Genomic DNA, 25,320 nt, shown 5'->3' on the forward strand with positions numbered 1-25,320 from the left:
TACAGTTATTTAGGTGCAAGTGCAAGGTCACTAAGGGACATAAGAAGGCACCATTAGTGCTCACATACAGAACAATTGGTGCCACTGGGTTGCTGTCCTCCATGGGAGCAGTACCAGAAGGCGCAGCTCAGGCCTGTACTTACTGCCTACCTATGTGCCGCTCCTCCCGTGCCCTGCTCTTGTACAGAACTGACTAACGCAGTCATTCAGGCCTGTGGCTAGTTGCACAATATACCACACAGTGTGCAAAAATGTGTGCAAAAGAATTGCAACAGATCTCTGTGTTCCATTTTAAGTGGAGTGACCTACTGCTAATCCCATAGATACAGGGGGAAAGCAGTGCAAGTCAGCACCAAGCCCCACTTTGAAAGAAATCTTCAGCGGGGCCCAGCTATATCCCGCCTGCCCAACCTATATCCCGCCTGCCCATAGCCTGCCACCCCCGCTCACTGTCCTCAGGTGAGTATGTGACTGGGGAAGGGGGGATTTTTTAAACTATTTTTTACTTTAACTTCCTAACTATAGGGGAAGCAGACCCCATGGTCCAGCCCACTCCCCTCTTCCTATATAGTTATGCCACTGCAGGGGGAAGCAATTTATTCATGTGGGACAGGTGGGGGGGTAGGCTCATAGATGGACACAGGCTGCAAGCAATGAGGACAGAGCTGACCTGTGGCTACTGGATATTATATCTGCTGTAAATTTCTCTGTGAATGAGCTTTAAGGGGACAGCAATTGCACCACCTTTGTGCTCTGGCACTTCTGCCTGTGGGCATAATAAATAACCCCCAATGTCACATTTTTAAAACTATTTTTTATTGCTTTGAAATAAAAATACTACAGAGACCAGGATTTGTTTCCACAGGATTTGTTTATTATTATTATTTATATAGCGCCATCGATTTATGCAGCGCTTTACAGACTAGAGGGGTAAAAAAGACAGAACAGTTAACGTGTACATATAAACAATTCACAAAAATGGTTTGCAGTTGCATTTGGATGAGGATTGGAGACACTAGGGGAAGGGCCCTGCTCGCAAGAGCTTACATTCTAAAAGGGGGGGCTGAGACACAAGGTCAGGGTAACTAGCATGGTGTTAGAGTTCATGTAGGTATGTAAAGTGACAGTAAGAGAGTGAGAGGTGAAAACCAGTGGTTAGTGAGTGTTTGAGGGAAGATTAGGGGTGCTCAGTGGGTAATCACATTTCTGAGGGTTTATATTATAGGCTTGAGTGAAAAGGTGAGTTTTAAGAGACTGTTTAAAGGCTTTGAGAGTCTGGCAGTGCCTAATGGGACGGGGAAGAGCGTTCCAAAGGATGGGTGCAGTGCGTGAGAAGTCCTGGATGCGAGAGTGAGAAGAGGTGATGAGTGAGGAGGAGAGAAGGAGGTCATGTGTAGAGCGAAGGTTACATCTGGGGGTTTACTTGGGGATTAGGGTGGTTAAAAAGAGTGGTGCGGCACCAGTGAGTGCTTTTAAGGTGAGTACTAGAATCTTGAACTGAATCCTGTACTTGACGGGTAGCCAGTGCAAGGATTGGCAGAGAGGGGCGGCACTTGTGGAGCGGGAGGAGAGGTGTAAGAGTCTGGCAGCACTGATCATAATGGATTGGAGTGGGGTCAGTTTAACCAGGGGAAGCCCACAGAGCAGTTAGTTGCAATAGTCTAAGCGAGATATGACAAGGGCGTGGATGAGAATTTTGGCAGAGAAAAGGTTGAATGCGTGCAATGTTTTTGAGGTGAAACCGACAGGATTAAGAGAGTGTTTGAATGTGGGGAGTGAAACAGAGAGCAGAGTCAAATGTGACTCTTAGACAGCGAGCTTGTGGAACTGGGGTTATATTAATATTTTCCACGCAGACAGTAATGTCAGACAGGGAAACATAGTTGGAGGGTGACGGACAGGGAAACGGAGTTGGGAAGATGACCAGCTCAGTTTTGTCCATGTTGATTTTTAGGTGGCAAGAGGACATGAATGCAGAAATTGCAGTTAGACAGTCGGAGACACGATCTAGGAACGAGGGTAGGTCTGGGGAAGAGAGGTAGATTTGGGTATTGTCTGCATATAAATAATAGTGAAATCCAAAGGACCTGATTAGTTGACCCAGACCAGTGGTGTAGATTGAAAATAGAAGGGGTCCAAGAACAAAGCCTTGAGGTACCCCAACTGAGAGAGGCTGAGCAGTGGAGGTGGAGGCCGAATGGGAGACACTGAAGGAACAGTTGGAAAGATAGGAGGAGATCCAAGATAGAATTTATCATTAAAATGGTCAAGGGCTTGAACTCTCAATTGCATATATATAGAGTGTATATATTTATAGGCATATATGACCGGAACCTTTTGTGTGATACCTGCCTGTGCCTGATCTGTTGTGAAAGTACACAGCAGGCTATGCATAATGAATCAACCGGATCAGTTTGCAGGTTTTAGTTTAAAGGTAACCATAGCACAAGAAATTCATTATTAATGGCACAGTCTCCGACTCAGCTAGACCTTTCCATACCAGACATTATTTCCTTATGGGTTCTGCTGTCAGTGGAAAGAGTTTCCCCATTGTTGCGAGTGTGACAAACTGGCAAAAGAGGTGACAATCTGAGGCCAAACAATGTAACTGATTCTTGTTTTCTTTTTTTTTTTTAAATCAATGGATGAAGTGATGCTAAATATGGAAATGAAGCCTGATATGGACAGACAACCAAGAAAAGTCCGATTCAGAGTAGCTTCCTCTCACAGCGGCAGGGTGTTGAGGGAAGTGTACACTGATGGAGACTCCTTGGATTCTGAATGTGCCAGCAGCTCTGAGACCGACCAGAACAGCGTCCCAAGTGAGAGCGACGGGGCTCAAAATGGCTTCCTCGGATCAGAGTTTGACGAAAGCGAAAATGAACCAGATGATTTGCTGGTCTTAGCCAGAGCTACCAAAGATCGAGGGTTTGCAACAAAAAGAGTGAACATTCTAAGTAAAAATGGAACCGTCCGAGGAGTCAAACACAAAGTCAGTGCCGGCCAAGCCCTGTTCGACAATTTAGCAAAAGTATTCCAGGTAAATAAGTGCATTTTTAATAAGAATAAGTCTTGAACATGGAATGCAATATTTGAATGTGTGTGTATTTTGGGTGCTTTAATGATTATAATAGGCGGGTTTCAGGTTACTCCCTAATACTTTGATAATGACTAGACAGGAGTTTTGGCTCTGCATAAGTTATTGAACTAAACCCCACAGCACCCTTCACCCCTTCTGACCGATATTGGGAGGGCTGCAAAAAAAGACAGAAAACTTACATTGGAAAAATGACAAATTCACCATTTTTAAAATGCATATTATTATTATATATTTTTTAACTCATGTGTTTACATTTATAATTTGCTGTTTATGGCAGTAACTTTATTTGCTCTGACAGTTCCACTACTTTGTCTGCCAGTTCTGCTATATGCTCTTCCAATTCTACTCTCCTACTGCTTTGCTATTTCTACTACTTGCTTTACCGGTTCTACTACTTGCTCTTCTAATTCTGAATTTGCTGTGCCAGTGCTGCTATTTCTCTGCTAATTCTACTTTTTGCCATTTTGCTCTCCTAGTTTTATTTTCTATGATAATTCTGCATTTGCTTGGTTCAGTTCTACAGTTTGATCTCCCAGTTCTGCTCTTTATTCTGCAGTTTTATTTGCTCCTAGTTTTACCCCAGGGGCCAATTCAAGAGAATGCACTTTCTAGATAACATTATTTATTTAAACCTTTTTTTTTTTTTTAAGATCACAAGAGCGAAACCAATAGATAGTGATATGGTAATTTAACAGGTTAAGAATAACATATGTTATCCACTGCTTGTAAATATTCATGGAGGGTTAGCTGCTTGCATTCAATGTGATAAATAACATTCAATTATGATCTCATTGGTATTTTGACCTTTATTGAGTTCTTGTGTTCCAAGACCTGGCATGAATTAATGTAGCTAATGCAAGTGTAAATGTATCCATCAGCTGATGTGCCTGCCTTTCTTGAAAGGCCATTATACACAATGGCTTTAGACTTTATTAACAATGGATGCTCTGAGTGACTTTCTTGGTGAGCAATAGAGGGAGTTCCATGTCTAAAAGTTATGGTATTCTGCCAGTTTCATAATAATTGAAGATCACTGTTCCATAATAGTCCCCTGGTATTTTATTATACCATGAAAGAAGAAGCCATATGGCAGATTTCTACCCATATTAACAAGTGCAGTCTTCAGATTATAAAAAAGGCTCCCTGCCTTCAGTGTAACTTTGCCTGAAAAATTATTGGGCCAATGGAAGGTTGACGTCTGGTAACCTAGAGCAAGCAAATAGGGTTTTGTTTTATAAAACAGCAGACTGGTTATTGCAACATGTGGATAGATGAATGGAATTAATGGTATCCATATGTTTTACTGAACATTTCTATGAATATATAATTCAATTTATTACCACCTAAAGATGGTTGGTAATGGCTGGGCCAGCACACAACCCCTCTTGTTCTTCCAGCATCTCCTCTTCAATATGAAAGTGGATACTACAGTCCAAAATAAATATGTCGGCCATATTGTATCATATCACAAATATTTATTTGCATATTAAATATAAGAAAATTCAATCAATCGAGAATGCAATAAAATAAAAGAGAAGACCCAGCAATTTTCTCCTAAGATATGGCTTGATGGGCCTCCATAGGCCTTAGCATCCACCTTAACCTGTTGTTGTACACCAATATGAAACTCGCCATCTTTATGTCATACATTGGGACTTGACTCATGGTGAATGACCCACATACCCTTGTTATCAAAAGTATGTTTTTTGCCAGTCTGGCAGCTGATACACCAACCTCCTCTCTTAAAAGAAAATATGCCAAATCCTGTTTCAGTAATCTAACAAAGCTTAATGGACTAACATAAAGGTTACAACACTTAAGGTGGCCACACACGTGGCGATTTCTGATCTTTCGTGCGACCATTGGCCGCACGAAAGATCGTACAATTGGCCACTAACCGTTCAGGGCTGAAACGGCAGATAAGGAGGTAGAAACAATAGGATTTCTACATCCTTCTGCTGATTCAGCCCTGAAGGTAGATTTTGATCAGGCGCCTTCTATGGCGCCCGATCAATATCTTTTAACCTGGCCGATCGGCGAGTCGACCGATATCAGCAGCCTCCTGCGATATCAGTCGACTCACCGACTTGCCATACACGCACCGAATATCGTACGAAACGGGGTTTCGTACGATATTATCGGTGCGTGTATGGCCAGCATTATACCAATCCTAGCAACTAATATCCATGATTTACAAACAGTCATATATTGCAGTTGTTCTTTAAAATGAGTACCTGCGCAGATATTTAATGAATATTAAAGAGAAGTATTTGACAGATTTTTTTCATTTAGAAAACTTTCAGATCCAGGATGAATTGTAAACACAATAAACCCACAAGTTGTGTCCCTTTTTAAGCGTTTGGAGCATCTACGCTGCTCATCATCCCATCGCCAATATCCATTTGTACTAATTTCAATGGTAAAGAATTGAGTAGCCTGCGGTTAAACTGGAGGTGGGACATCAGTGAGATGGTGTTCAGATAGAATGCCAACATGGAGATTATGAACATCCTGCTTGAACCTCTATTGTTACAAATATGACTTAAGCTACCATTTGCATGATGTCCCCCAAATGCTAAAACTCATTTTACAACTTGTTCCTTCAAGTCTAAAAATCAATTGACAAGTCCCAATGGGAATCTTTTGCTCCCACCAATTCCAGTTCCAGAGCTATACAGTCTCCTCAAGGGTGCAAAGATCTAATTCACCAACATAGGAAACCAATTATAGCAGAAACACGTCAAATAAGGATACATTTAAATGGCAAGAAATCACATGTGATAGAACTCACTTAACAATCACTTGTACCCCAAGGAAGGCTTCACTCTGCTTCTCATGCTGGATTCAATGCTGGATTAATAATCTGACCTGAGGAGCAGAGCGCAGCATTTGGAGGCACAGCCGAACCCTGTCCTTACTGCCTGACATATGGCAGGTTGTAAGGACAGAACCATGTTGTGGCCTGTGCCTCCTGCCAATCCTTGACTTGCATGTTAGCATTACCTTGAGGAATCTATATGCTGGGAGTCCTTTGCTGTTATTAGTTTAGACTCAATAGCTGTCCTTGTCCTAATGAAGTAGGAATAATGCATTTTACTACTTTCAAAAACAAAATGTAATTTTAAATAAACTCCCTTCCTTAGGACATGGCCAGAAAAAAAGGAACCAAGACAAAGACAACTCGGGATAAAGACCTAGCAAATGCTGTGGATCCTAATTAGAAAGTCTTTTTGACCAGTTCAATGTAGAATCTATGCCTACATCTACTTTGGATACTAAGCATCTACTGGAGCCAGGGGTTTTATTTATGCCTGAATCCAAGGCAGCTATCTCAGAATAGACTGATTGTGATAACAGTGAAAGAAGACCCAACATTAACCCTCAGCATCGCAAGGAATAACCTATGGAAGAAAGATGCCATCATCATCCACATAATGCTTATATTGAATTTTAGGAGAGCTAAAAGATTCAGAGAATGTATTGCCATTATACTAGATATAAAAAAAAATAGATAAACCAGTTTTTGCTTGGTATCTATTTCTAACTTTAAAGTCATCCAAAATACCCAAGGGTTCTGAGCACCCCTGAGGAGACCATCACTGCCATCTATAGTAAGCTGTCACACTTTTGCTATACAGTTCCACAGCTTGCTGCTGTGCCTCTCTCTGTGTACTTTAGAGTTGCTGTGCCACAGTGGAAATTCAGAAGCCCGCTTTTCAGAAACCTACATTTGCCCCACTGCATCTCTATAAATTCATGGAGTATGAACACTGCCAGCACCTACAGTAGCCTAGAGCAAAATGAGCATGCACATTGCGGCAGACTAAACATGAAAATACAAAACCAAAAATGAAGGTACAAGGAGGTGAAGGTACCAATGGTAAAAAGACACTCACCAAGTAAAGATCCAGGTGCACCAGACCCTCAGTATGGGGTGCATAAAGCAAAGGCAGCAATCACTATGGGCATACAGGCCATACACAGTTGCAGATTAAATGTAAAACAGCTGCAGACTAAATGTGGCCATACCCTGGCTGGCTTGTATGGTATGCAGCCTGTGGGCAAATATATGAGGGGCCATACATATTATCGTATTGTTCATTTTGGCCAACCGTCCAACTGATTGGAACAGCATCCAGGCACTCATTTACAAACTTAGACGTAAGAACTCTGTTCATATGGCTTTTTTCCGGCATGCTAGCTTCCTCAGAGAAGAGAACTGATCCACACAAGCATCAACAAAATACAACTGCCCCTCCCCCCATGCAAGAGAGAACTGTAATTATTTTGGTGTCTAAATAGATAGTTTTGTCTTTTAGGTGGAAAAATCATGAAAAAACCAATTATAGTTTGCTATGGGTTACTAACCTATTGCATTATTGCTTATGTGTTTGAATTACTTAATAAGCCCTGTTGTTTTGAACTCTGATGTCCTTTTTTGACATTATAGCATCCATGTAACATAAAGTAAATATATTACAGCATAATTCTAGAATTCTATATGTGAATAACTAAGGTTAGGATGCATAACCATCCAAAATAAACTGAGAGGGCAAAATAAGTACAAAAATACAACCCCCCCCCCATATGTAATTAAAGGCACAAAGTTTGCCCAGTAGCAGAAATTCATAGCATAGTGTGTTTTATTACATTACCCCAAAAGTGATTAAAATTGAAAAAATCCTGCAAATGCTGTGGCAGGATCTTTTCTCAGTGAAGTCCAGGAAAATTATTTTCATTTTAAGTTACATTATGAAGGCGTAGAATCAAATGGAAAATGTCGGGGGGGGGGGGGGTCAAACTTTACAGTAGTTTTGGTTCTGGGATAATTCCTACTCTGTGAGTCTCTGCACTTGTCAAAGTGCCATGTAGTTTACATAGGGAGTGTGTTTTATTTTTATTTTTGTTTAGAAAAAGGTTAGGGAAACAAACAAATCACCCAATAAATTCTTTAAAAAGTATTCATAAATCATTTTGGGGCAGATTTACTATAGATTGTTATGGATTGATCGGTTTTGAGTGATCCATAGTGATCAATAGTACTTATTACATATAGAAGATTGCACCATGACTAATTGGATCAGTAGAATTTTATCAAGATTAGATCATAATTCCTGAAAAGGAGGATCATGTTTCCAGAAAGAGTGGTATTGATTGGAACTGACATTTTGATATAGGTTGAATACATCAACTTTCCCCAAAAGCCAATAACTTATTCAGATCATCTTTGGGGGTCTGAGGTTTTCAAGGCTGGGAAAGTATTAAATGATGATTTTCATTGCATAAATAGGGTAATTTGGTTGAATTTCAACAGATATAAAATGGATAGGAATCCAGAAATACCCTTCCAAGAATTAACCATCTTTGCTATCTTTTACAACATGCTTAAAATACACTTTTGGATTTACTGTGCCTGCCATTGTTTCAATATATCTGGGGAGGTAGCACAGTGCTTCCCTTTGCCTTAGTAGATTTGATCTTCTGTAAAACTGCAAAGTCCTGGCTGTGGCTATATTTATAGTGTCACGTTACCTAGTGTTATTAGCTGAGGCTGCTCGCTGACACTCTAGCACTTCTGCACTGCTGATATCTGATACTGTACATGGCATCATTTCCACCTGCAGCCCCTGGCCTCTTCTTGCCCTGAGTGTATAATTAGTTCCATATCACATGAAATAAAGTATCAGCCTCAGTTGGAAGCAAATATACTTGTACAAATGGTCTCTCAAATCTTCATTTGTATACTCTGTGCTTTTGGAACCTCCTTGGAGCAGATGCCCTGTAACTCATGGGCACTTATGTTTGGATTGTCAAGAATGATATGAACTTAGATATTGCTGTTTGGACCAAAACACAATCTCTGTTTAGTTTTTACTATTTATATTTTATATTGTGCACATTATTATACAGAGCTCACCTGCTCTTAGTTTAAATGCATGGGTTTTATTGTTTTAAATATAGCAATAAACATTGTATGTTTACATTGTATGAGTGGGATGATTGGCTCACAGTTTATTGCCAGTTTGGCACCAGGGGAGTATTTCAGGAAATAGAATCATAAGGGCGCAAGTACATCTGCAAGTGCAGTGAGCAAAAGTACCATTTTGTTTTCTGAATGATATGGAATAACAAATCACTTATAGTCCCAATACTATACATATTATTTTTAGCTATTATTGCCCCAGTGGAGCTTGCAGTTCAAGTTTCCTATCATATTCACACACTGGGGTCTGTTCATTGTGAGACAGTCAGTCTGGTTTTTGAAGCATGGGAAAGAAACCAGAGTACCTGGAGAGGAGAGTACACAAGGAAAGCATACAAACTTTTTGTAGATAATGTCCAAACGCGATTGTGAAAAAAAGGGAGACAAAGCAATCAATTCCAGGAAACGTGTGCTCTATTGCTCATGTTTTGAACCCAAGGGAAAGGGGTTGTGCACCTTTAGTATAACACAGACAATGATATTCTGAGACAAATAGCAGTTACTGTTTTTTTTTCCATTTTTTAGTTTTCATACTTTTTCAGTTTTAGCAGCTGTCAAGTTCAACAGCTATCTGGTTGCTAGAGTCTTGTTTAACCAGGCAGTGGGTTGAATGAGACTGGAATATGACTAACGAAAGGACTGAATAGAAAGATAATAGTAAGCTCACAGAGCAATAGTGTTTTGCAAAGGAAGGCAAATAATTTAAAAAATGAAAAAAAACAAAAAAAACAATGAAGACCAGTTACAAGGGGAACCAGCCCTTTAGGGCTCTGGCACACGGGGAGATTAGTCGCCCGTGACAAATCTCCCTGTTTGCGGGCGACTAATCTCCCCGAAATGCCATCCCACCTGCGAAAATGTAAATCGCCGGTGGGATGGCATATGCGGCGGCGCGATTTCACTGAAATCGCGGAAGTTTTTTTCTTTGAAATAGCGCCGCCGCGTATGCCATCCCACCGGCGATTTACATTTTCGCCGGTGGGATGGCATTTCAGGGAGATCAGTCGCCCACAAACAGGGAGATTTGTCGCGGGCAACTAATCTACCCTAATCTAGCCTTTAAAGTACCTCCTGGAATGAGTTCTGGCCACAGCACTATCATCCCAACGTTAGTTGAGGAAGTGATCAGGAGATAGTATTCTGACTTCAGTAACTAGATTACCCATATCAGTCTTCCCTGCCAGGGATGGAAGTCTCACATTCAGTGCATGGACTTCATGAAAATGACAAAATAGGATGCGATTGTAACATAAATGTAACATGAAAATAACAGCAGAAACTGTTGGCTGCTGATTGATCTCAGATGATTATGCTGGGCAGGATCTTCTACTGATGTATCTTTGTAAATCGCAACATGTTCCCAGCAGTGAGAATATAATGATGGTAGATGACAGCCATACACATGCTGGATTCACATTTTGTTGCCTTTTATTGTTGCTGCTGGATCAAGCGGATTCTAAATAATTCAGGTTTCTGCAAATATCAATCATAAACAATTCTGTGCATAGTAGACAGGGTAGTGATGTCAAATGATCTATTTTTGTGTGCCCGTGGGGTTCATTAGGCCAAACGGCCTGGTTGTGGTTGCATTCCCTACCTACTGCCTGTTGTTGATTTTCCTTGATTTAGGTCCCAACTGAGATTGAAGCATGGTGTTTATATTTATATACGCATTTGCACCTTTTACTTCTTTCTGGCAGCATAAAATGAATCTGATGCTAGGTATTCAATGCTACTGTGTGCACACAAACAAGTGAATAATTATATGTCAGAGCTCTACTGATCAGACAGAGCTTGTTTTGCAGCTAATAATCAGCAAATCCATGTCTATAGAACTGCTGACAGCCATAATCAAGCTACACACCAGCAATTGCTATAGACCAACTCTGCTCACACTGGAAAATATGTGGAAACACATTATCCAATGTTCATTCTAACAATTGGTCCTATTCCAAAAGGGATTAGCTCTCCTGAAGGAAACTCTGAACCAGTAACCTATAGCAGCCTATTAGATATTTGATGCATTTTATGCTATGGCAAAAAGCTAAAATTCATAGTTGTCTATGAAGATTTTTATTCATCCAGGTCATGATATACAGTATGAAGCAGTTTCATTGCTCATCAAGAGACTTCTTTAGTTCTTTATGGTCCAAGGAGGATGCCATTTCCCTTGGTTGAACTGAAAAAGCCCTGGCAAGTTGGTTGGGGAATTACCTACATAGATACATAGTTAAGTTGGGCTCAAAAAAGACCAAAGTCCATCAAGTTCAACCCTTACAGCCAAACCCCAGTGCACAGATATACACACATTCTTAGCAAACTATCTGTAACTTCTATTTTAGCTCAATAGCTGCCTTCCCGGACTAGTACCAGTAGAACATGGGTTACACTGTACTCTCTTACCCAGAATGGGCCTTCGCTAAGTGGAAGAGGAAGGTGAGGGTGTTGTGCGACTACACCTCTCTTGCTGCTATGCAGAAAAATGAAGTCAGAGGGCGCCAGAGGTTCTTGCAAATAACAAAATAATAAGTGTTTATTGAACATCCACAGAGTTTTCTCACAATACAGCTTCAGAGGCCAGTGGTACAGGCAACACATACAGAGTGTAATACAGACTGACACTCCCCTGCGGCAGACATGGCAGGAATCTCACTTTCCCTCTGCGACACACCCCGTAGTGGATCCCCTCAGGGAATTCTCTATCCTGATTCACTTGGATCCCTACACTACAGGCAATGTGGCCTGGGAGAGATACCTCCAAAACTGCAAGTCCTATGCAGGAGCTCAGAACTGCTCATTCTAGCTCAACTCTAACTGCCTTACACTTCTAGAGTGTACTATAAAGGGAGCTACACCTGCCACTATCTAATAAAGAGTAATCATGTCCCCTCGCAAGCACCTCTTTTCCAGAGAAAACAACCCCAACCTCAACACTCTGACCTCATAGTTTAAATCTTCCATCCCCTTTACCAGTTTAGTTGCAGTCTCTCCACTCTTTTAAGCTCATAGAAAATGAAGAATATGAACTTAGAGAAAACGAGGAATCTCTGGCATGCAGGGATTAGAACTGAAGAAGCTGTTTGGATGAGGGATGAAATATTTTCATTATTACTCTTAGATAATTATTTTGTTATCATTTACTCATTTTCATAGTGATAATAAATATCCATGTCAAGCTATTCCATATGCAGTTTAAAGTCAACAATTAACAATAGAAAGAAATGCTTTGAGGGTGGAGGTTACTTATAGATTTCTGTCTGCCCTTCTCCAAACAACTATGAAATTGGAGCCTTCACATAAAGTGCCAGCTAAAAGTGCTTATTAAAGTGAGTGAGAGGAGCATTTGTTGAAATAAACTGATAAGCAAGTAAAAGTTGTTCATTCCTAGACCATAGTTTAAATACACTATTCTTTGTTTGCTGTGAGTGCTTAATATCTTATCCGGGCACCCCGAGGCCGACCCCATTCGTCGCACCGTCGCACCGCCACACCCCCAGCCGCGTGCAGTTTTATTTAGTGGAAACAGGGCATGAAAAAAGAAATGTAGAGGATTGCAGCAGTTTTTTTGCACTTTGTACCCTGCCTGGAATGACCAAGTCTGCGGCTTTTATCTGCATTTGTATGGCCACTATAAGAGTTAAGGTGGCCATACACGTGGCGATCTGACGATGTTTCGTACGACCATCGGTCGCACGAAACATCGTAAGATCCGCCACACACCATTCAGGGCTGAATCGGCAGGTAAGGAGGTAGAAACAATAGGATTTCTACCTCCTTCTGCCGATTCAGCTCTGAAAGGAGAATTTTGGTCAGGCGCCTTCTATGGCGTCCGATCAAAATTTTCAAACTGGTCCGATTGGCGAGTCGTCCGATATCAGCAGCTTCCTGCGATATCGGTCGACTCGCCGACATGCCATACACGCACCGATTATCGTACGAAACGAGGTTTCGTACGATAATATCGGTGCGTGTATGGCCACCTTTAGGCTTCCAACGGCTCCTAATTCTAAATCAGTGTAACTAATTACTGGCTCAGAGATCTTGCCCAACCTGTGCTGGTGTACCAAGAAATGATTCATAGAGGTTCATTCCATGAAGAAAACTCTATTCAGGCAGGTAAAAATATGCCAAACAATTTAGGAACTGCAAATGATCCTAGCTCAGGCAAAACCTCACCCGCACAAAGCAATAGCTATTCTCTATGACAGAGCTACTTCTTTTTTGTATATTATTAGATGTATATCCCTCATTTAGGCCCGGACTGGGATTCAAAATAGGCCCTGGCATTTCACAAGCCCACTAAATAGTGACTGTCTATGGCATCTTACAGCAGCCCCTCTGGCATTTGCCAGAACCCACAGATTGCCAGTAATAAATCCTATTAGCCAAAAGGTGGCAAAAAAAGCCAAATGGAAAAAAGAGCATTGTAAGTGTAGTAAATGATCTCCTGGGGCTTATTATATGAACTTGATTCATTGAAATGGAAGGAGATCTCGTACAAAACTCATATCTTTAGGGATCACACAGGAAGTTTAATGTCAAGTGTTTTATCTGTATATCACAAAGATATGTGAAAATATGTCTTTTTTAACTTTTAACCAGTCTAGGAGTGCAATATGGAAATATATTGGAAATAATTGTTGATTTGTGTGTAAGGTTTGTCTCTTATCTGTCACCGTGGACAAAGTGGATTTTATTCTGCCTGTAATGCTAGGATCCCCACTCCCTGTTAGAAGCAACATACTGTATTTTAATCATACTGTACAGGAGGAGGCCCTTTTATCAACATTCTGATTAAAGTAGGTTTAGAGTTTTTTGAAACCACAATAAAATGATGAAAGACCTCGACAGCCTTTGAATGGCATAGTTTTGTCTTCCTATGAAATGCAGGGCACAAATGCAATAGTTCCTGAAGCTATTTAGCTCTTGGCTTTGCACCAAGGGGCTGTCTTATCTTACAGTATGAAACAAAGTTATTTTTTAGGTCTGTAAATGAATCTTGCTAAATATGTGCATGTTTGTAAAGTCAGGCAAATACTACTACTATGTGCAACGTGGTTGTGTAATACACTGCTGCAATACATTGCTGGGCCCTAGGTTAAACCCCACCATCTTGTTGTGCAAGGGATTTGTATGTTCTCCCAGTGTCTCTGTGGGTTTCCTCTGGGTGCTCTGGCTTTTTCCCATACTCCAACAATCTATAGGCAGGTAAATTGGTTCCTGATAACATTGACCACAGTGTGTGTGACTATATGATAAGATTAGGTTAAATAACTAAAGCTGGCCATACACGTGGCGATCTCACGATGTTTCGTACGACCGTCGGTCGCACGAAACATCGTCAGATCCGCCACACACCATTCAGGGCTGAATCGGCAGGTAAGGAGGTAGAAACAATAGGATTTCTACCTCCTTCTGCCGATTCAGCTCTGAAGGGAGAATTTTGGTCAGGCGCCTTCTATGGCGCCCGATCAAAATTTTCTAACTTGGCCGATCGGCGAGCCGACCGTTTCAGCAGCTTCCTGCGATATCGGTCGGCTCGCTGACATGCCATACACGCACCGATTATCGTACGAAACGAGGTTTCGTACGATAATATCGGTGCGTGTATGGCCACCTTAACTGAAGGTAAGGCTAGGACTTAGATTATAAACTCCACTGATATGAATGATATAAAGAGCAAGAGCTATATAAATAAAAAATAATAAATCTATAACATACACCCTATATTCTGCAGAATTAAATGCACTCAGTCTTTACAGAGTGTGCGTTCAATTTTAGTATCTTAAAGTGGACCTGTCACCCAGACATAAAAAGCTGTATAATAAAAGTCCTTTTCAAATTAAACAAGAAACCCAAATCATTTTTTTATTACCACATCCAAACCCATTATAAAGGCATTTAAATATCCCAGCTGTCAATCATATAATACCTGCCCCTCCTCTATGCCGTAGGCAGACAGTTACTTTCACTTTCAATTCAGAACTTCTTAGATGTTGCTGCACTGCTCACATTCCCCCTCCCTCCTCACCATCTAAATGTGTAACCAGTGCATAGGCATGAGCATCAGGCCCCCCCATACTGGCACAGAAACAAGATATTGGCAGGGTGCAATGCCTGCTTTGATAACAGTGTCCACAAAATGGCCCCTGCCTGCTTGCTGCAAATGTGAATTCCAAGGCTGAAGAAAATAAGATTAAAATAATTTATATGGTGTACGTGAAGTTTATTTTGCTTGACAAACACAATAGAAAACAATTTGTAATTATTTCTCAAGGTGACAGGTCCCCTTTAAGGGAACTAACATGACTTATATTGTGGATATGAATTTTTTCTAAATAAAGGGGACCTGTCGCCCTAAGAAATCATTCCAAATCCTTTTCTATTGTGCTAGTCAGACAAAATAAACTTTACTATAAATGATATATATATATATGTTTAAGTCATAATTACTAACACATTGTGAGCAGCCAGCATTAATAACGACACTACCACAGAAAGAGAAAAAGTTCAAGTAGGCATTATACATAGCCGTCTGTCCTTGAAAATCATTTTAGCTACCAGATTCTCATCTGGATATTAACTCTTTAAACTGATGGACAAAAATAAAAAGACCTTCTGTCATATAATTGAACAGAATAATGTGTAATGTGAAATGTACAATAAGCTATATAAAGATTCCAGATTAACCTAACATGCCACATTGTGAAAGACTAGAAAATGTATACTCTACTTAAAGAGCAAGGAAAGGCTACTACTGTAGCCCTTAAAGAACTATAACACCAAAAAATGAAAGTGTATAAAAGTAACTAAAATATAATGTGCTGCTGCCCTGCACTGGTAAAAGTTGTGTGTTTACTTCAGAAATTCTACTATAATTTATATAAATAAGCTGCTATGTAGCCATGGGGGCAGCCATTCAAAGGAGAAAAGGCACAGGCACATAGCAGATAACAGATAAAACACTATTGTATTCTACAGAACTTATCTGTTATCTGCTATGTAACCTGTGCCTTTTCTCCTTTTTTCCAGCTTGAATGGCTGCCCCCAGGGCTACACAGCAGCTTATTATATAAATTATAGTAGTGTTACTGTAGCAAACACACCAGTTTTATCAGTGCAGGGCAACAGTGCATTATATTTTTATTACTTTAAAGCTCTTTCATTTTTTAGTGTTACTGTCCCTTTAACATAGTGTAGAGCCCCCATGCCCATAGCAAATCGCCAAATTTATTTTTTAAAATAATGGTCACTTCTCTCAAAAATTGGGATTAATTTAGCTGTATATTTGCAGCCTCTCACGGCCGCCATCTTGGATTCCCCCACTCAATCAAACAGACTCCCCTGCTCGCACCCCCCCCCCCATGGCGATCAAACAGACCCCCCGCTCACACCCCACCTCTGGCGATCAAACAGCACCCTGATTGCAACCCCCCCCCGTCGCTTGCTCGAGTGCTTGCCTGTGCTTCTGTGCTTCTCATTGTGTCTGCATGTCACATGAGCCAGGGGAGGGGAGGGGAGGGGGGAGCGCGCCTGCTTGTCAAACGAGCAATGCGCATGCGCCACCTACAGTGTCCCGGTCACATAGTCAATGCAGGAGCGAGGCATTATGGGAATCCTCTTTACACAGCTCAGCGTTTTTTCTTCTTGTTTGGCTTCAGATCTTCTGAACATGTGAAGTATGGGGAGACTTAAGGGCACTATTGAGAGGACTGAAGGTATGCCTGCAGCTTGAGATTAACTCTTTATTAGCCTTTCCTTCTCATTTAAAGGATATTACAGACAGGTCACATGTTTGAGAAATTTTCATATTTCTAAACAAAATAATATAAGACTGTTTGTAAATAAACTAAACACAATTACAGACCACAGGTACCCTGCACAGGCCCCCCCTTGACATGGGTAGGGCCAAATACCTGCCCTTCTTAGTCAGTAATACTTAGAAGCTCTAAAGTCCCTGGCAATGAACCCAAGTAGGTGCAGGACAATCGTACCAGGTGACCAGCCGCTTATGCCCTCCAGCATTGTGGGTACGCAGGATTACATGCTTCAACTAAGGAACCTATATATATAACGTAACACGTCCCTGAGACCTATTGCTCTTAGAGAGGTAACAGCAACACCATGTCCCTCTGAATAAATTGGGAGCTTGCTGAACTCAGTGCTGCCAACAAATTAATTTTATTACCAGGGACAATGCACTATATTCCTTTAAACCCTTACCTAATTGTGGCCCCAGAATACTCGCCTTCCTGGGTCAACTTAGCCTGGATCCCAGTAACTCTGGCCACAATGGTAACAACTAGCACAAAGAGTAGCAAATGGGAGAGTGAGTGGGACTCTGAATTCCCTAACTGCTCCCGGTTTAAATCATCTAATACTCTACCCCCCAATGCTACACAACTAAAGGTGGCCATACACAGTCAGATTTAAGCTGCCGATTTGGGCCATTCAGACCAATTCAGTAGCGTATCTGCCCCTGTATGGGGCCCTCCGACAGGCCTCCCTAACAATATCTGGCCAAAAATTGGGCAGATGTCAATCTTGCAGGATTGATTTTTCTGTCGGATCAAGGACCTCATCGGGCAAATGATCACATTAGCATGATATTGGCCACCCAGGGTGGGCATATCGGGGGAAAGATTTGCTTGTTTGGCAACCTAAGTGAATCCTACCATGTATGGCCACATTACACCCAGCTATTAACCCCTGCCTGGCAGTGATGCCATGAACCCTCAGTTAGCAATTGCTGTACCGGGTTTCCCTTTCCAATTGTTACATGGCTACCGAGAACAGCCCTGCTCCCCCATATCTGTCATCCTAAGGCAGAGCTGCCTAGCAGGGTTGCTGGCTGCCATGTTTGGCCTCTTTGCCAAACTGGCTGTGAGTGTGTTTTTTGCCTTTTTGAATAGAGATACAGAAAATTCATAATTTTTGGATTTAAACAAATACAGAATCCTTCACAAAAGATGTGACTAAATACCAAACCAAATCTGAACCCTAATTTGTGGATTTAGAGAAGAAAAATGATCCAAATTACTTGCAACATCTAAAAATTGGGACCCTATCATCTAATCCAGAAATCTAGACCAACACCTCAACAACCTCATTTAATGGTTCTGATTCAGTTACATTCTGCTGAATTCAGATCCTAAAAAAACTGCTCAGACGTGGCCGAATTCTGAACTGAATCCTGCAGGTATTGGGTGCCTGATTTTGAAGAAAGCTATATTTTTCTTTGATGTTTCTCCATAGCACAGTAAAATCCAGCATTGTGTTCTCATGCATAAATAAAATGTAGCTTGGGCTTCTTTCAAATAAAAGAATGAAATATTCACTGCCTGTAAAAGTTCCTAGGAAACACAATTTATTAGTATTGAGTATAACTACTGCATTAAAAACAAGTTAAGACGTGGCTGGCCAGCCTACCAGTATTCACAATCACAAATAATTACAGTAAATAAAAATACCTTTTTATTTTTTGCCTTTTTCTGGAGAAGGTGGCTAAGGTGGGAGGGGCCCACGTCTTTTAGTATTGAGACCAGGGGAACACTCTATTGGAATATTTGGGAAATATAATTGTAAAAGTTTCTAGGCCCTGTTTTCATAGAAAATCTGTTGAAAATGAATCTCTTTAGCCCCAGCATTATACTCTGCAATACCTGCAACTAAACGTATTTTCTAATTGTCTTGCAGCCCTCCACAACACTTGAATATGGGCGAATAGTAATATACACCACAAGTCTGCGCGTCGTGCGAAACACTTTTGAAAGGTGTGAAATGGTGAGGAAAATCTTCCAAAACCACAGAGTAAAATTTGAGGAGAAGAACATTGCTCTGAATGGTGACTTTGGCAAAGAACTTGATGAACGGTGTCGGCGAGTGTCTGAAGTCCCATCATTACCTGTGGTGTTTATTGATGGCCATTATCTTGGGGTAAGGACAACACGCACGATTTCAAAGTAGAACTATGGTGTCCCTTTACTAAAGTTCATAAAAATTGTCTATAAACCAACCATTACCCATTATCACTACAAATATTCTTGTGACAAAATGAACACTACTCCCATGTTTACTCAAAGTGCAATGAGACAAATATGTGTTATTATAAGCAGCGATATTTATGCAATTGGAGCCGTTAGTTTTAGCGCCTGGGGTGTGTTTTGGCGCTCATTTAGGTAAACTGCATAATCGGCTCTAAATCTTGAGTTTTTAGGGTGCCACTGCCAGTGGCCACGTTAATGAATAGTTTACATAAAATAGTATCTATTAACAATTTATGAATATGTTTTAATATATTTTTTTTTAATATTGTTAAACATACTTATGGCAAATAAAGTAACAGCAGGAATACATTATTTCCACATTGCATTAATAATTCTTTTTTCATTCACTTATACATGTATGGGATACCTTTTCCGGAAACCCATTATCCAGAAAGTTCCAATTAACGTAAAGGCCATCTCCCATAGACTCCATTATAAGCAAATAATTCTAATTTTTAAAAATGATTTCCTTTTTCTCTGTAATAATAAAACAGTACCTTGTACTTGATCCCAACTAAGATATAATTACCCCTTATTGGGGCAGAACAGCCCTATTGGGTTTATTTCATGTTTAAATGATTCCCTTTTCTCTGTAATAATAAAACAGTACCTGTACTTGATCCCAACTAAGATATAATTACCCCTTATTGGGGGCAGAACAGCCCTATTGGGTTTATTTAATGGTTAAATGATTCCCTTTTCTCTGTAATAATAAAACAGTACCTGTACTTGATCCCAACTAAGATATAATTACCCCTTATTGGGGGCAGAACAGCCCTATTGGGTTTATTTAATGGTTAAATGATTCCCTTTTCTCTGTAATAATAAAACAGTACCTGTACTTGATCCCAACTAAGATATAATTACCCCTTATTGGGGGCAGAACAGCCCTATTGGGTTTATTTAATGGTTAAATGATTCCCTTTTCTCTGTAATAATAAAACAGTACCTGTACTTGATCCCAACTAAGATATAATTACCCCTTATTAGGGGGCAGAACAGCCCTATTGGGTTTATTTAATATTTAAATGATTTTTAGCAGACTTAAGTTATGGAGATCCAAATTACAGAAATATCCCTTATGCCCCAGGTCCTGAGCATTCTGGATAATAGGTCCCATACCTGTAATACAATTATAAGGATCATTCTTTCCCAGTGTAATCTCTAATTTTTGCTGCTCACTCCCATGAAACAATATCTGTCTTTCTTTTACATAACGCCACTCTCCAGGTGGTGATAAAAATTGACAACAATTTTGTCTATATTTGAAAACACTTCTGGCAATAATCTTTATTACGCCTCGTGAGACAACTTCCGTAGAATCAATGTGATAATAGGCAATAGTGTATACGTGCACCAGAAGATCCCTAGTGGCAGAAATGCTTGCACTGTGATAAACCTGCTCATGTGTTATCGCTGTCTGTCGCACCTTAGTAAACGGACATCTATGTCGCTATATGAAGTTTGCATTAAAATTTCATTTTTCATCTTGTTGACAATTTGGAGTTGGTATTAATTTCTTTATTTATTACTTTATTTTATTCTGTGGGTTTTGCACTGTGATGAAAATAAACATTTAGTATGAGCTTCATTTCATGGAAATAAGGACGTTTCTAAATATATTTACTTAAAAATTCTGTATTGTGTTTCTGAAATAGTGATGAGCAAAATTTTTCAGCAGGCATGGATTAGCGGCAAAAAAAAGATGTGCGGCAAAAATAATTTTTTTGGACGCACTTCATTTTTTGAATTTTGCTAACTTTTCGCTATTTTGCAAATCTTGTGGCAAAGCGAAACGAGACAAATTCACTCATCACTATTCTGAATTAATCATGTTGCTCATCAATCTCCTCCTCTCAGCAATCTGTCTCTCTTCACACAGCTTTGTGTCGGAGTTGGATAGTTGTAAAGACAGCTGTAATACATTGGTTTAGGTAAAGGGAGTTCAGACCTTCTGTGCATGATTTTGGAAGCCTTCCATAGGACTCAATGGCACTCTGCAGCTCCAACCTGGCCCAAGGAAAGTCTCCCATAGGGCTCAATGGCACTCTGCAGCTCCAACCTGGCCCAAGGAAAGTCTCCCATAGGGCTCAATGGCACTCTGCAGCTCCAACCTGGCCCAAGGAAAGTCTCCCATAGGGCTCAATGGCACTCTGCAGCTCCAACCCGGCCCAAGGAAAGTCTCCCATAGGGCTCAATAGCACTCTGCAGCTCCAACCCGGCCCAAGGAAAGTCTCCCATAGGGCTCAATGGCACTCTGCAGCTCCAACCCGGCCCAAGGAAAGTCTCCCATAGGGCTCAATGGCACTCTGCAGCTCCAACCCGGCCCAAGGAAAGTCTCCCATAGGGCTCAATGGCACTCTGCTGCTCCAACCTGACCCAAGGAAAGTCACAATACCGAAGTTTGAATGAATCCGAAACTTTCATACTTATTGCAATAAATACGATTTTGTCGAACAAATTGTCGCAAAGTACGGAAAAGTCGGGCAAATTAACGAAAAGATCGTAGAAAATGCGCAAAAGTTCTAAACTTTAGAAAAAATGCAAATGTTTAGTAATCGGACCTGTTGTACTTTAATGAATGTGCCCCAAAGTGTCGAAAAAAGAGATACCAAATGAATCAGCTGAGCCAATTTATGTGACAGTGTACATAGAAATGATCATTTTCCCTAAAGGCTGGATGGTGTGTGGGGGGGGGGGGGTTAGTAACTAGCAAATGCAAAACTGCTGTGGAGTAACCTGTTCTGTGTTTATAAATGCCCCTCACTGGGTCACAGTAATATCACATTCTAAATTCTTATTTGTGTTATTTTTAGGGTGCTGAAAAAATACTAGCAATGAATGAATCAGGAGAGTTGCAAGACCTGCTAATGAAGATAGAGGTGACCATCATTTCTACCTGTATTCAATTTATATTTACCTTTATCCCAAGTGTTAAAGCTTTATGTTTCCCTTTCTTCCCCCTTTATCCAGAGAGTTCAGCACCCACATGCCTGTGCCTTCTGCGGTGGCTTTGGCTTCCTTCCTTGTTTAGTGTGCCATGGCAGCAAGATGTCAGTGTTCCGAAACTGCTTCACGGACTCTTTTAAAGCTCTGAAGTGCACTGCCTGTAATGAAAATGGATTACAGCGCTGTAAAAACTGTGCTGGATAATTCACACACAAAAGCCCTTTGCTTAACCTCATTTTGCAATATCATTTCATACATGCTTTTTTATATATAAAGAATGACATTAACATCAATAAAACAAATTTCTACATATGTGTTTACTTTCATAATTTTTTTTAAAAATGTTTATTTTTAAGTCATATGACTTGACTGGAAATTATCAAGAAATAATTGTGAACTTGCATAAACTCTCTTGTCTTTGTATGTACTGTACGCAGCACTGTACAGTAGAATACATTAATATAAACGGGGTATTAAGATAATAGATAAATACAAAGTATTACAGTAAGCACAAATAAATAAAAGATACAATTGTAATAAGATAAGAGTCAAAGACACAAGAGGATGGAGGATGGAGGTCCTCTTTGGCTCTTAAACAGAAAACATAATTTTCTGTTTTTATAACTTTTTAAACTACGCACCATAGGTTTGTAGGGGAATGTGTTGGTATGTGTTAATAACATCCTGACATTATACTTATGTCTTGAAACTAACACCTTTGGGAAGGACTTTGGACACAAATGCGAAAGAGCAAAGTGGCACAAAAGCACCACACTTGGTGGTCATTAAAAAGAGCACTTGTGCCCGGGGTCTGGATGTTCTCTGCACCAAGTTCTGAGGCAGCGCTGTCACCATAGGACAGAATAAGTACAGGGCTCCATTGCAGCCTCCCTAGCTTGTGCATCTGAATGTGACTGCTAGAGGGCAGAAACCACCAGCAACCACCAGTCACTTAAGGATACAATGCTGCTAAACCCAGGCAGCCCTGTATTAACTGGGGGAACTTAGATCTATGCACTTTCATGGCACAGAAACCATTGCCAATTTACAGTACAGTGCAGGTAGCAGCGTGTAGGGGGATTACACCTGTTTCTTTGCACTTTCCACCTCAAGCTGCACCTGAATAGTGACATTAGAAATGGCCACTGTAACCTAGAATTAGCACAGTTGTACAAGGGGACAGTGTTAATAATTATTCTACTATCTGGTATGAGCTGCTAGGGATCTTCTAGGGTTGTTTACTCAGGTACAGTAAAGCTTTCTGCAAAATAAATATATTGTTCTAGGTGGCACTAATGTGGCGAATCTATTGGCAGTAAATTCCTTCTCCTTTAATACTAGTTAAGCTTTTTCTTCACTAATACTAATCCCTTCCACTAACCCACATAATAAACCTCAAAAGCACTCGATGAGAAACATTTTGAATTATTTACACTACACAGAAAGTTGGAGTGCTTAGCTCGCTATTAAATCAATTATTTAGACAAGAAGTGTACAGCTGGACTCGGAGCAGCGGCAGAACAGATCCCACACACATGTACATGCATTTAACAGAAAAGCTACAAATTCTGCAAGGTTAAAAGTGTTCTTATTAGACATTTTGCCTCAATATAATATATATATGTAACACTTGTTTGGCAAAGGAGGGGTTAATCCAGACTAGAATATGGTAGAGCATGTGTTACATGTGACCCCCTTTCCCAGGATGGGCCTCCACTATGTGGGAGATAGGCTATAGGAGCTGGATCGGGGATGAGGATGTAGTATAACTACAACTCACTGATGCTGTGTGGTGTAGATGTAGTAAATAGGACGCCAGAAGGTTCTTGATGAATAACTGTAGAACGGTTTATTGTCACAGACAAGGTTGAAGCAGGGTTTTACTCACAATAGTTGAGGTAGGTTATCACAATGGTCGGTGGCAGTTGTGAAACACAGAAAACAGTGCAGCACCACAGCGGAGAGAGATAAGACTGATAGCTAGGAGTCCCAAGGATGAGTACCTTTTACTGGGCCGGATCCCTACAGCCAACGATGGTTCAGGGGTAGATACTAGCCTGATACCTGTGTCTTAACTGAGGTCCCTACAGTAAGGCAGACAGAGCCTGGGTATGCTAAACCCTTACTTTCTCCTATGTTGGAGCGACAGCTGCTCTTACTAGATATCCCTAACTATATCACACTCCCTAGAGCGTGCTATAACAGAGTTAATCCTACCACTTACTTCACCTCATTCACGGGGCCCTGTCCCCCACTTCACTAGAGTACAGAGGGCTACTCTAGGGCAGGTGGCTTTACTGGGGCCTATTCTGATCCCAGGCTCAATGGAGTTGTTCCTTGAGAGTCAGAAGGCAGCCAAAGAGGAAGCCACCCCTCCTTGCTAGACACTTTATCAGTCTGCAAGGGGAGGGGTCATCCTAACTAAACCAATAAGGCATAAGGTATAGTGAACTAGATACATGGGACTCTGCCCAGTAACAGTAATAAAAAAGAGGCAGTAGGGAATTAAAGCCATAGGGACTCTAAAACCTATGGGTCCCTACATATATATATAGGTTATATATAATACAGAGTCATACTGCTAAGGCTGATCAGAATTTGCAGTCTCCAGTCCTCCTCGGCTGCCTCAAGCTGTTAAACAAGTAAATGACTTTTCCAAAATACACAAAACAATAACCTCGGCATCCTGGGTGAGTTAATATGAAAAAGATGCTTTATTTCCTATAAAATTGCACAGTATCAGTGCCGTTGTTGGTAGGAATTTTCTTTCATATAGACCTCTGTATTAATGAAATACATTTAAAGACAAGTAGCATATATAGCTATTGCAGGCTTGTTGGAAATGATGCAGTCAGTGTTGCTGATCAATGACTGCCTGACACAAAAGAGCACCTATAAATGCAGGTGGCTGCAGCTAAAATTACGATTTAAATCTTTTCATTACTTAAATAGCCACCAAAGGCCACCTCAGTGCTATGCTGGCTCTGGTTTTTGACATTGGCTTGTTGCTGAATATTCTTCAGATTGACTCTCAGCTTGGAACCCCTTATGACTTCTCTCCTGATTGCTTCTCGCCCTTCCTCCCCCTGATTGCTGACTTGCTATGCTGACTTTTGGTCTGTCTGACTTTGGTTCTGTTTTTCAGCTGAAGTGCATTTTTTGGAACTATATTTATATTTCAGCAGTTCTGCAGTTCTGTATCTGAGCTTGCCCTGTTCTGCATTCACTTCCTGAGTAATCAG

General features: G+C 40.7%; 1 protein-coding gene across 1 annotated transcript in view; it reads left to right on the plus strand.

Moving 5' to 3' along the window:
* Positions 1–22,390, plus strand: part of grxcr1 (glutaredoxin, cysteine rich 1) — a 38,755-nt gene extending 16,365 nt beyond the window's left edge. The window contains exons 2-5 of the mRNA XM_012956174.3: positions 2,652–3,040; positions 18,780–19,019; positions 21,946–22,011; positions 22,103–22,390. Coding sequence (XP_012811628.1) covers positions 2,652–3,040; positions 18,780–19,019; positions 21,946–22,011; positions 22,103–22,282 — 875 coding nt within the window. The 3' untranslated portion in view covers positions 22,283–22,390. The remainder of the gene's footprint in view (positions 1–2,651; positions 3,041–18,779; positions 19,020–21,945; positions 22,012–22,102) is intronic.
* The last annotated feature ends 2,930 nt before the right edge of the window (positions 22,391–25,320 follow it).

Source organism: Xenopus tropicalis, chromosome 1 (assembly GCF_000004195.4).
Source record: "Xenopus tropicalis strain Nigerian chromosome 1, UCB_Xtro_10.0, whole genome shotgun sequence".
In the NCBI taxonomy this organism is placed as follows: domain Eukaryota; kingdom Metazoa; phylum Chordata; class Amphibia; order Anura; family Pipidae; genus Xenopus; species Xenopus tropicalis.